This window comes from Poecile atricapillus, unplaced genomic scaffold (genome assembly GCF_030490865.1).
Source record: "Poecile atricapillus isolate bPoeAtr1 unplaced genomic scaffold, bPoeAtr1.hap1 scaffold_111, whole genome shotgun sequence".
Taxonomy (NCBI): Eukaryota; Metazoa; Chordata; class Aves; order Passeriformes; family Paridae; genus Poecile; species Poecile atricapillus.
In genome coordinates this window covers 79,940-91,305 of record NW_026709003.1, presented here as the reverse complement: position 1 = coordinate 91,305, position 11,366 = coordinate 79,940, and the positions used below count along the sequence as shown (strand labels likewise).

Here is an 11,366-nt window from a genome sequence, read left to right as displayed (position 1 = left end):
AGGCGTCGTCCAATCAGCTCCCGCTACCGTCAGAGCCGCAGCCAATCAGGGGCAGCGGCGCTCGGCGGGCCAGTGCATTCCAAGATGGCGGCTGTGCCGGGTGGGTCGCGGCGGTTCGACCCCGCGGCTCTGGGCTTGGACCCGTCCTGGCGCCTCACGGCCTACGGAGAACTGCGCGGCTGAGGCTGCAAAGTCCCGCAGGAGACGCTGCTCAAGCTCCTGGCGGGACTCGAGGGGCAGCGCCTGGGAGGAGGAGGCGGAGGGGAAGCGTCGGAAGCGGAGAGCGGCGGGGGCCCGGCACTGGGTGAGAGTGGGAAGATCTTGGGGGTCCTGGGAGGTCTTCCGGGGTCAGGGGGCCATGGTGACGGCTCAGAGATGCGGCTGGGGGAGCGTTGAGGGGGCCTGAGAAGCCTATGGGGAGCCCTCAGAGGGGGCTGGGCGTCTCGAGGGGCTCGGGGGGCTCAGGGGGAAGCCAGGAGGGCTCGGGGGGGGCTCAGGGACATGGCGGGGGGGCGGCTGAGCGGCCTTGAGGGAGTCTGGAGGGCGCAGGACAGGCCGGGGGCGCTCAGGCACATCACGGAGGAAATGGGGCAAAGGTGGCCCGGCGGGGGGAGCCAGGGGCAAAGGGCGTTCGGGGGGAGGGAGGAGCCGCGGGAGGGGACGGGCCCCCTCAGATCCGGTTTCCCCTCCCCGAACCGGATCTGCGTTTCCGTCCCCATCCGGTTCTGCCCCGTCGCTGTGTCCCCCACCCCCAGCGGGGTCTGTGCCCCCCATGATGGGCTTTGTGCCCCGCTCCTATTCCCCCTGAGCGTTCGGTGCCCGCAGGCATCGGGCTGGACTCGTGCGTGATCCCGCTGCGGCACGGGGGGCTCTCGCTGGTGCAGACCACCGACTTCTTCTACCCCATCATTGATGACCCCTACATGATGGTACCCCAACCCCCCCCCCGCGAAGGACCCCCTGAACCCCTCTGGGACCCCATAAATATTCCTTGCACTCCAAAATCACCCCCGGGGACCCCCTAGATCCTGTCAGGGTTCTTGGGATACCTCCAGGTTCCTCCCAAATCCAACCCCTCCCAAGGACCCAGAAACCCCCAGGGAGCCCCGAAATCCCTCCACGGGTCCCCCCCCAACTACCCCCAATTCTCTTCCTCCCTCTTGGGACACCCAAACCTTTCTGGACCCCTCTGAAAATCCATTTGGGTCCCTCAGTTCTACCGTGGACCACACAAGTCCCACCCTGGGCATCCCAAATACTTTCAGCCCCCCCGGTCCTATTCCAAGCTCCCCAAATTCCATCTGCAGACCCAAATATACTCCTCTACACCCCCATAAATCCCACCTTGGGACCCCAAATCCCTTCGTAGATTTGGCTCCTGTCCTATCTTAATCCTATTCCTGCCTCCCCCAAGCCCTCCTTGGTCCCCCAAAACCTGCTCAAGATCCCTTAGCCGTCTCCTGAGCCCCCCAAATTCCCCCGAGGGCCCCCAAAATCCCCTAGTGATCCCCCAGTTCTATCCCCAGCCCTCTAAACTCCAACTTGGGCTTCCCTAAATCCCACCTGGTGACCTCCAGATCCTACCTGGGGGCCTCCAAATCCACTCAGAACCTCCCAATCCCATCCTGGCCCTGCGAAATCCCTCCTGGGCACTCCAGATCCTCCTGGGGAGCCCCCAAAATCCCTCTGGGACCCCCCAAATTCAATCCCAAATCCCCTAAACTCCACCTTGGACCCCCTCAGATCCCATTTTGGGCCCACTGAACACCATCAGGATCCCCCCATCCTGTCCTGGACCCCCCAAACCCCCTTCTTCCCATTTCAGGGTCGCATCGCCTGCGCCAACGTCCTGAGTGACCTGTACGCCATGGGGGTCACTGAGTGTGACAATGTCCTGATGCTGCTGAGCGTCAGCCAGCGCATGACCGAGGAGGTGACAGGGACGGGGGACATGGGGGGGACGGTGTGGAGACAGCAGACACGGGGGGAAACTGGGAGACAGGTACCCGGCGGGGCAGGGTGGTGATGAGGACACGACCGGCTGGCAGGAATGTGGAAGTGGCACAGGCACATAAAGCAGGACAGGTGTGTGGCAAAGGCACAATGCTGACAGGGACATCCAGGGTGACTTGAGGGGCCCAGAGACGCAGGGGGACAGTGACACGGAAGGGTCACTGCCAGAGGGTGACAGTGACATCAGGCAGCACAGGCCCACGGGGGTGATGGGGGACACATAGGGGTGATGGGGGCAGTCACAGTGACACACTGGGGACAGGGGGCATGGGGGTGGCAGGGATCAGGGGGTGACAGGTGTATTAGGGTGGGTCACAGGGACATGGTGGGTTGACAGGAGATACTGGGGAGTGACAGGGACACTGAGACGGTGACAGGACCCAGTGAGTGACAGGGGAAGCTGGGGTGGTGACAGGGACACAGAGGGTTACAGGGACACTGGGGATGATGTGGGACACCGATGGAGTGACAGGGGACACTGAGGGTGACAGGGACTGTCCTGTCCCCCCAGGAGAGGGACAAGGTGATGCCACTGATCATCCAGGGGTTCCGGGACGCAGCCGAGGACGGGGGGACGTCGGTGACAGGGGGACAGACGGTGCTCAACCCCTGGGTCATTGTGGGGGGCGTGGCCACTGCTGTTTGTCAATCAAGTGAATTCATCATGTGAGTGAAGGGGGTGGGGCCTGGGGGGCACTGCTGTCAATCAAAGCCATTATTGGAGTGATGGGTGGGGCTCGGAAGGGAGGGTGGCCATATGTCAATCAAGTGAGAGTCTCATGAGTGGTGGTTGGGGTTTGGGGACAGGGCTGGGGCACTGCTGTCAATCAAGTGGGTTTGTCATGTGAGTGACAGGCAGTGCTTGGGGCGGGGCCTGGGGCCATGGGGGTGGGGCCATGGGGTGGGGGGTGGGGGCATGGGGTGGGGCCTGGGGACAGGGCATGTCCCATGCTGACCCCAGCCCTGCCCAGGCCGGACAGTGCCGTGCCCGGGGATGTCCTGGTGCTGACCAAACCCTTGGGGACACACATGGCTGTCACCGCACACCAGTGGCTGGACATCGTGAGTGACACTGAGGGGACCTGGGAAGGGCCAGAAGGGACAGGGGACATCATGGGGAGCCCAGAGCCAGCCCTGTATCCCCAAGAACACCTCAGACAGGTCTGGAGATGCCCAGGTATCCTCAAGAGGAGCCAAAACGGGACTAAAAACCACTTGAGATGTCCCCAATGGGACCCCAAATCCTGATGTCCTAGAGGGATGGAGCTCCACCCTGGGAGTCCTTAAGCCTCCCCCAATGTCCCCAGAGGGACCCTTGAGCATCATAGATGTGTCCCCAAGGCCACTGCAGGGGTCCCTGACACTGTCCCCTCCCTGTCTCCACAGCCCGAGCGCTGGAACAAGATCAAGCTGGTGGTGACGAGGGAGGAGGTGGAGTTGGCCTATCAGGAGGCCGTGTCCAGCATGGCCACGCTCAACCGCACCGGTGGGTGACACTGGAGACAAAAGCCACCCTGTGGGTCTCCCAAAACCAACCCAGATGTGCCCAGGGGATCCCAAAGCCACCATGAGTGTCCCCAGAGTCATTTGAGGATGTCCACAGACCCCAAAGCGGTCGGGGTGTCCCTAAAGCCACTCCATATGTCCCCAGAGCCACCCCAAGGGAAGCCCAAAGCCACCAGTGGAACCCCTAAAACTACTGGAGATGTCCTCCAAACCCCCCTAGGGTGTCCCTAGCCCACCCCACATGTCCCCAAAGCCTCTCCAGACGTCTCCAGAGTCACTCCAGGGTGTCCCTAGACCATGCTGGATATCCCTAAAGCCACCAGGGGAGTCCCTAAAGCCGCCCCAAACGTCCCCAGAGCCGTCCTAGGGTGTTCCTGAAAGGGCATCCCCAAAGCCACCCTCGGGTATCCCCACGCCGTGCGGGGTCCGTGTGACGTGACAGCCGCGTCCCCCGCAGCGGCAGGGCTGATGCGGGCGTTCGGGGCGCACGCGGCCACCGACGTGACGGGCTTTGGGGTGCTGGGCCACGCCCGCGCGCTGGCGGCGCAGCAACGCCTCGACGTGGCCTTCGTCATCCACAACCTGCCCGTCATCGCCAAGATGGCCGCCGTCAGCAAGGCCTGCGGGGGCCGTGGGGGGCTGCTGCAGGGCACCGCCCCCGAGACCTCAGGTACGGCCAAGGGGAGCTCAGAAATGGGATTGGGGAGCCTGGAAATAGGAAAAGGGGCTCCGGAAATGGGATTGGGGAGTCCGAAAATGGCGAGGGTCGATGTGAGGGGGCACTGGGTCATCCTGGCCAGCAGCGGGTGCTGTGCATGATGGAGCACATGGGATGGGACTGGGGTGCTAAAAGTAGGATAAGAGAGCTCAAAGCCAAGAGAAGAGACCCCAAAAATGGGAGGGCTCTGATGAGGGGGAGGAATGTGGGCACAGAGGTCCAGCTGTGGCAGGACGCCAAAAGCCCAAAAACGGGAAAGGAGGGGGGGAAATGTGGGGGAATGACCCAAAAACCAGAGTGATCCCCAAAACTAGAGGAAGGGATCCCCAAAAATGGTGGGTGGGATCCCCCAAACTCCACATTTTGGGTGGGAATTCCCCCTCAATCCCCATTTTCCCCCCACACCCCCCTATTTTCGGGGTGTCCCTGGTTTTGGAGCACCCCTAACCCCCTGCTCCCGCAGGAGGGCTGCTGGTGGTGCTGCCCCGGGCCCAGGCTGCACGGTTCTGCGCTGAGCTGAAGGCGCCGGGCCGCGCCGAGGGGCTGCAGGCCTGGATCGTGGGGGTGGTGGAGAAGGGGCCCCGCGGCGCCCGCGTCATTGACAAACCCCGGCTGATCGAGGTGCCCCCCCGCGGGGCCCCCCCCCCGCCCTGACAGCCCCGGGAGCCCCCCCCCGGAGCCACCCCGAGCGCCCTTCTAGGGGGGTGGCCCCCAAAAAATCCCAGAATTGGGGTAAATCCTAGCCCTGACACAGCTCCAGGAGAGAGAACCCCAAAGAAAACTCCCAAGTTGTGTTAGATCCACCCCCTTTGACAGAGCCACCCTGAGCCCCCTTCTGGCAGACCCCAAAGAAACCCCCCAAAAAAACCCTGGGGCTCAGCTGTGGCCAAAATCCCCGACAATTCCATCAACTCCAGAGTCCCATCAAAGTTGCCCCAAAAATCAGGTCAAAGCCCCCTAGATCGGATCAAAACGCTCCAAAATCAGGTCAACCCTCCCCTGCCCCTATTTCCCCCACTCCCCCTTCCAGGGGACCCCAAACCCCCCAAAACCGCCCCAAATTTCAGCCCAACCCCCCCCAGCACTGCAAGTGAAGCTCCCAAAATCCCCTCGCGGGGGGCTCTGCACAAGGGGGTACCCCCAAAATCCCTCTGCCCCCCCCCCCCCTTTTTTGGGGACTACCCCCAAAATAATCTTTCCCCTCCCCCCAGGCTCTGCCCGATGAGCAGCGGGCAAAGCCCCCCAACCACCCCTGCACCCCAAAATCACCCCCTGCATGACGCCCCCCCCTGCAACCCCCTGTGGGGGTGGGGGAGGGGCTGAGACCCGCCCTTAGGGGGGGGGGGATTGGGGGGCTCCGGGTTTTGGGTGGGGGGTGGCAGGAACTCCCCAGAAATGGGGCAATAAAACCGGTTTCAGACAAATTTGGGTGTTTATTGAGGGGAGGGAGACGCCAAAACCCCAGATGGGTCCTAGGGGGGGTTTGGGGGTCCTCCCACATTAGAGCTGGAGTCCAAGAGATTTGGGAGGGTGGGGGACCTCCCCAGTGGGGTTTTATGTGGGTCTAAGGGTGTTTTGGGGTTCCTTCGGATATTTTGGGGTGATTCAATCCCTGATGTTGATGCAGTGAGGGGATTCCCAGAAGAATATCTGAGGGTCTTTGGGGTTTCCAAGCCCTAAAACCCCAGGCTGAGGATCCTGGGGGTGATTTTAGGGTGCTCCCTCCCCCATCTGATCCAGTTGATTGTGGATCCAGTGAGGAGATTCCCAGAAGAATATTAGGGGGTTTTCAGGGGGGGTTTGGGGTTCCCCCTGGGTTGAGACTCCTGGGGGTTTTGGGGTGCCCCTGGGGGTGTTTTTGGGGTGCTGGGGAGGGTTTTGGGCCCTCCCTCACTTGATGCAATCCATGACATGGATCTGCAGCGTGTCCATGTCTGGAGCCTTGTACTGGCACTTGGGGCAGCACAGGTCGGGCCCTTCCTCAGCGGGGGGCAGGAGCCCCCCAAAACCTGCGGGGAGATGGGGGGAGGGGCAGAGTCATGCCCTGCCCCTCCCCTAGGGGGAATTTGGGGGTCCTGAGGCCACCCCTCTGTACTCACCCCTTCCTGGGACCGGTGCTGGGGGCGGCTCCGAGTGCCGGTTCCGCATCTCCTCCAGACGGGCCCTGGAGAAAAAAATGGGAGATTTGGGGGAGTTTTGGCTGTTTTGGGGAGGTCAGAGAGGCCTCGGGGGTTTTGGGGGGTCTGGGAAGAGTTTAGGGGAGCGTGGGGGTTGTTGGGGGCAGTTGGGGGTTCAGGGAGGTTTTTGGGGGGTCAGGGGGCCTTGGGGGATTTTGGAGGGGGTCTGGGGGAGTTGAGGGATTTTGTGGGAGTCCGGGAGGAGTTATGGGGGGCCTGGGGGATATCAGGGACAAGGGAGAGGGGAAAGGGAGGAGCCTGGGGCGGTTTTGGGGTGTTTTGGGTGTTTTGAGGTAGGTTTAGCATGTGGGGCTTTTGTTGTGGTCTCTGAGGGTGTTTTGGGAGAGATTTTGGGAGGTTTTGGTTGTTTTGCATGGATTTGCAGGCATTCAAGTTGCCTGGTGCTAAGTTGGGGTCTTTTGGTGTGTTTTAGCCAGTGTTTTTGGGATGTTTCAGGGCGTTTGAGGGTTTTTTTGAGGTGTTTTGGGTGGTTTGGGAGTCTTCCGGGGTGTTTTTGGGGGTTCAGTGCCGGTACCGGGCCCCATCCCCGCCAAGCCGCAGCCGCAGCTGGTTCAGCTCCTCCTGCAGCGCCTCCCTCTGCCCGTGCAGCTGCTCCCGCGCCGCGCGCTCCGCCTCAAAATCCGCCCTGTAGATGTCGGCCTGAAGACATTGGGGGGTCAGGACAGCCCCCAGATCCAACCAGGGAGCCCCCAAAATCCCCACAGACCTCCCCTGGCCCTGACCGTGGAAATGTCAGCCTGGATTTTAGGGGGGTTGAGGGTGGGGTCAGGAACCCTCCAGGATCCCCTGAATTCCCCAAATCCCACTGGACCCCCCAAACCTCCCCTTGCTCTGTCTCAAAATCCACCCTTGGGGTGGGAGGGGTCTGGGGGGCTCAGGTGGGGTCAGAACCTGCCCAGGAGGTCCCTGAACTCCCTTGGAACCCCTCAAACCTCTCTGGGAGTCCCCAAATCCCCCTTGATCCTCCCAGATCCCCCCAGACCCACCTTGGGGACATTGACCTGGTTTAGGGGAGTCAGGGGACTTGGGACACTCCCAGACCCCCCTAATATCCCCCAGTGCCCCCCAGCCCCACCTGGGCCTGCAGCACCGGGATGGTCTCCAAGGCCGCCCGCTGGCGCTCGGCCTCGGCCTTGAGGTGATCGATCAGGTCCTGCTTGAGGGCCAGCGCGGCCTCGGCCGCCCGGAGCTGCTCCTGCGTCACCTGGGGGGAAAAATGTCACCTGTGTCACCTGAGATATCACCTGTGACACCCCCCAGTCCCCCCCACTGCACTCCCATCGTGGCCTCAGCCACCCTGAGCTGCTCCTGTGTCAGCTGGGGGTGACAATGACACCTGGGAGGGGTCACCTGGAGGACAGCTCTGTCACCCCCAGGCCCCCCAGTGCAGCCTCAGCTGCCCAGAGCTGCTCCTAGGCCTTGAAGGGTGTCACCTGTGCCACCTGGGCGTCACCTGTGTCACCCCTGGCTCCCCCATTGCACACCCAGCGCAGCCTTGGCCACTGCTCCTGTGTCACCTGGGGAGCGGCACTGTCACTTGAGGAGTCACCTGAGGGCACCCGAATCACCAAAGGGGCCACAGGGAAATTCCAGGTGTCCCCAAGGGGCTGGAATGGGGCCAGGATGCCACTGCCAGGTCCCCAGGGGAATGAAATAAGGGACAAGGGGCCACCCTGGGCTCCCCAAGGGTTGGGACATGACCCTCCATGTCCCTGGTGTCCGCCGGTGTCCTCTGTCCCTCACCTGGCTCCGTTTGTCCCCCTCCAGGCTGGCCTTGATGTGGGCGTCGTACTCCTGGAACAGGTGATGGTACGCGGCCTGCAGCTGCACCAGCTTCCGCCTGGGATGGGGGACATGGGGACAGCGAGGGAACAACGGGAACATTGAGAACATCACTGGGGACATTAGGGACAGTGAGAGGACACTGAGGACATCATCAGGGACAAGTGGCATGCAGCTGCACCAGCTTCAGCCCTGGGGACACTGGGAGTGCCACCGCCTCCCCTGTGTCCCCTTATTGGGACAGGTAGCCTTGAGCTCCACCAACTTCCACCTGGGACACTGGGGATAGTGAGGGGACATGGAACATCAGTGGGTGTCCCCAAGTGCCACACCTGCCCATGTCCCCACCGTCACTCACTCCTCCCCGGTGTCCCCGTTGTCACTCACTTCTCCTCGGTGGCCCCACGCCGCTCCACCCTCAGGGCAGTTTCCAGGTTGGTCACCTGGAGCCGAAGCTGGTCTAGCTGCACCTGGTGGCCCTGGGTCACCTCTTCCAGCTGCTGGCACCGCTCGGCATCACTGCGGGCCCTGGGATACCAGTAACACCCCATTGTCACCCTGTGTCACCCCCTGTCACCTCCTACAGCTGCTGGCAGCACTTGTCATCCCCATGAGCCTTGTGACACCCCAGGAAGACCCCACTGCCACCCTGTGTCACCCCACTGTTACCCTATGCCAAACAGTGTCACCTCCCCAAACTGGTGGCACTACCCAGCACCCATTGAGTTCTGTGACACCCCAGTGTCACACAATGTCACCTCCATAGGTGTCACTTCCCCACTTGCACTGCAGGTGCTCCCACTCCACCCAGCTCTGCTGTGGTGTCCCCTCCCCCTGGGGACAATCCCTGAGCCCCAGCATTCCCTGTGTCACCCCCAGCTGTCCCTGGGTGTCCCCACCTGCGCTCCAGGTGCTCCCGCTCTGCCCGGCTCCGCTCCAGGCGATTTTGGCTCTCCCGGAGCTCCCCCAGCAGCGACGTCACCTGGGCCTGCACCTGAGCCTTGTCCTGCTGGGGACAGGGACAGGGACTCTGTCACCCTTTGAGTATCCCCAGCTATCCCCAGGTGTGTCCACAGTGTCCCCAGGGCTGTCCCCATGTCCCCAAGGTGTCCCCGGTACCTCAAGCTGGCGGCGCAGGCCCTGCAGCTGCAGCTCAGCTGCGCGGGAAACGTCCTGAGCCCGGAGCTCGGCCACGGCCACACGTGCCCGCAGTGTCACCAGCCTGTCACCAAGGGTCACCTGTCACCAAACCCTGGCCACCCATGCCTGCAGTGTCACCAGCCTGGGGACAGTGTCCCCAGAGTGTCCCCAACACTGCCAGCTTCACTCAGCCATGGCTACCACCAGCCTGGGAGGTCCCCAAAGTTTCCCCAAGAGTCCTCTGGTGTCCTCAGTGTGTCCCCAGGTGTCCCCCAAATGCCCCAAGCATCCCCAAAGTGTTCCTGAAGTGACTCCAAAGTGACGCCAAAGTGTCCACAAAGTGCACCAAGGTGTCCTGAAGTATGCCCATGGACCCCCACAGTGTTCCAAAAGTGCCCCTGACTGTCCCCAAGTGTCCTCAAAGTGCCCCCAAGTACACCCAGACTGTCCCCAAGTGCCCCCAATGTCCTTGACTCACTCAGCCTCAGCCTCTGCCAGGCGCTGCTTCAGCTGCTCCTCAGAACTGGGGGGACACAAGGGGGAGTCGGGGGGGTCAGAGGAGGTTTGGGGACATAGAGGGATCCCCAAGGAGCTGGGGAGGGGGACAGGGGCTCACCTGGGCTCCAGGGGGGTGCTGGAGGGGGCCTGGGGGGGCTCCGGGACAGCAGGGACGTCCTCAAGGGGGAGAGACACTGAGCAGGGGGGGGCCTCGGGGGGCTGCAGGGACATTGGGGGACATAAGGGACACATTGGAGGGTGCCCAAGGGGACTGGGGAGCCAGGGAGGGGACAGAGCGGGGAGGGGGAAGGACACTGGGGGACACAAGAAGAGGGACATGGTGGGTGCAGTGGGAGTGGGACACAGGGGGGATGAGGGAACACGGGGGGGACCACATATACCTTGGTGCTGGTGTCAGGGGTGTCCCTGGAGATGTCCTGAGTGTCCCTGAGGGTGTCCCCGATGTCCCCAGGCGTGTCCTTGGCATCCCAGATGTCCCCAGGGGTGTCCTTGGTGTCCCCGGGGGTGTCCCTGGTGTTCCCGGGGGTGTCTGTGGTGTCCTCAGGGCTGTCCCCGGTGCTGTCCCTGCGCTGTCCCCGCAAGTGCAGCACCAGGTCCCGGGCCTGTCCCCATCGTCCCCGCAGCAGCTCCCGCTCCCCCCGGCGCTGCAGCTGCAGCTTCCGCAGCTCCTCCAGGCGCTGCCGGAGCGACTCGGTGCAGTGACACAGAGCACCTGGGGACAGTGAGGACATTGGCAGGGACAGGGGGCATTCAGGGACACTGGAGGAGTTGGAGACATTGGGCAGGCTGGGGACATGGGGCTGTTGGGACATTGGCGACATCAGGGGGTTTGGGGGGACTGGGAACATTGGGGGCCATTGTGACATTGAGAACATTTGGACACTGCGGGGACATTGGGCGACATTAGGGATACTGGGGATATTGAGGATATTGGCGAAATGAGGGACATGAAGGGGACATTGGGGACCCTGGGGATTTTGGGGACACAGCACACATCAGGGACCCTGAGACATTGGCGGGATGGGGACGCTGGGGACAGCGGGGATATGGGTATGTTGGGGGGAACATCGGGAACGCTGAGGACATGCAAGGACAATGAGGACGTTGGGGGCACTGGAGGCACCGAGGGCATCGGGGGACTGGGGACATTGGGACATCAGTGGGGTCACTGAGGACATTTGGCACGTTGAGGTGATTTGGGACATTGGGACATCAAAGGAGACACGGGGACATCACTGGGGACACTCCCAGTCCCTCCCAGCTCCCCCAGTTCTCACCCCTTAGCTCGCGGTTCTCCGCCCGCAGCCGCTGCAGCGCCTCCGCCAGCGCCGGATCCGCTTCGGGCCCCGGCTGCACCATCTCCGCGGGCCTCCGCCAGCGCCCGCCGCTCATCGGCGGCTCCCGGGGGGCCCGGGCGAGTCGGAGACGGTTTGAGGCCGAATTCGGGGATTTCTGAGCCGAATTCGGGGATTTTAGGGATCCCGGCGGCG

General features: G+C 62.8%; 2 protein-coding genes across 3 annotated transcripts; one reads left to right on the top strand and one right to left on the bottom strand.

The window, feature by feature from the left end:
- The first annotated feature begins 51 nt into the window (after nt 1–51).
- LOC131574185 (selenide, water dikinase 2-like) lies at nt 52–5,182 on the top strand. The gene is given in 9 exon segments (XM_058828598.1): nt 52–304; nt 826–929; nt 1,826–1,933; nt 2,525–2,679; nt 2,985–3,075; nt 3,400–3,499; nt 3,977–4,189; nt 4,701–4,876; nt 4,878–5,182. Coding segments are annotated over 9 exon segments (1,227 nt in total). The 5' UTR covers nt 52–84; the 3' UTR covers nt 4,938–5,182.
- Nucleotides 5,183–5,650: 468 nt separating this feature from the next.
- Nucleotides 5,651–11,296, bottom strand: IKBKG (inhibitor of nuclear factor kappa B kinase regulatory subunit gamma). Of its 2 annotated transcripts, none has more exons than XM_058828589.1 (12): nt 11,154–11,296; nt 10,257–10,588; nt 9,974–10,074; nt 9,836–9,880; nt 9,337–9,439; nt 9,117–9,226; nt 8,605–8,745; nt 8,179–8,275; nt 7,511–7,639; nt 6,950–7,074; nt 6,337–6,401; nt 5,651–6,246 (listed from the first exon to the last, which is right to left on the bottom strand). In XM_058828589.1, the coding sequence occupies exons 1-12, from the start codon at nt 11,266–11,268 to the stop codon at nt 6,128–6,130; spliced, it is 1,482 nt and encodes a 493-aa protein (XP_058684572.1). In that variant the 5' UTR covers nt 11,269–11,296; the 3' UTR covers nt 5,651–6,127. The 2 variants fall into 2 exon arrangements, with proteins under 2 accessions (XP_058684572.1, XP_058684573.1); XM_058828590.1 differs by having other exon boundaries at nt 9,117–9,223.
- Nucleotides 11,297–11,366: the final 70 nt, after the last annotated feature.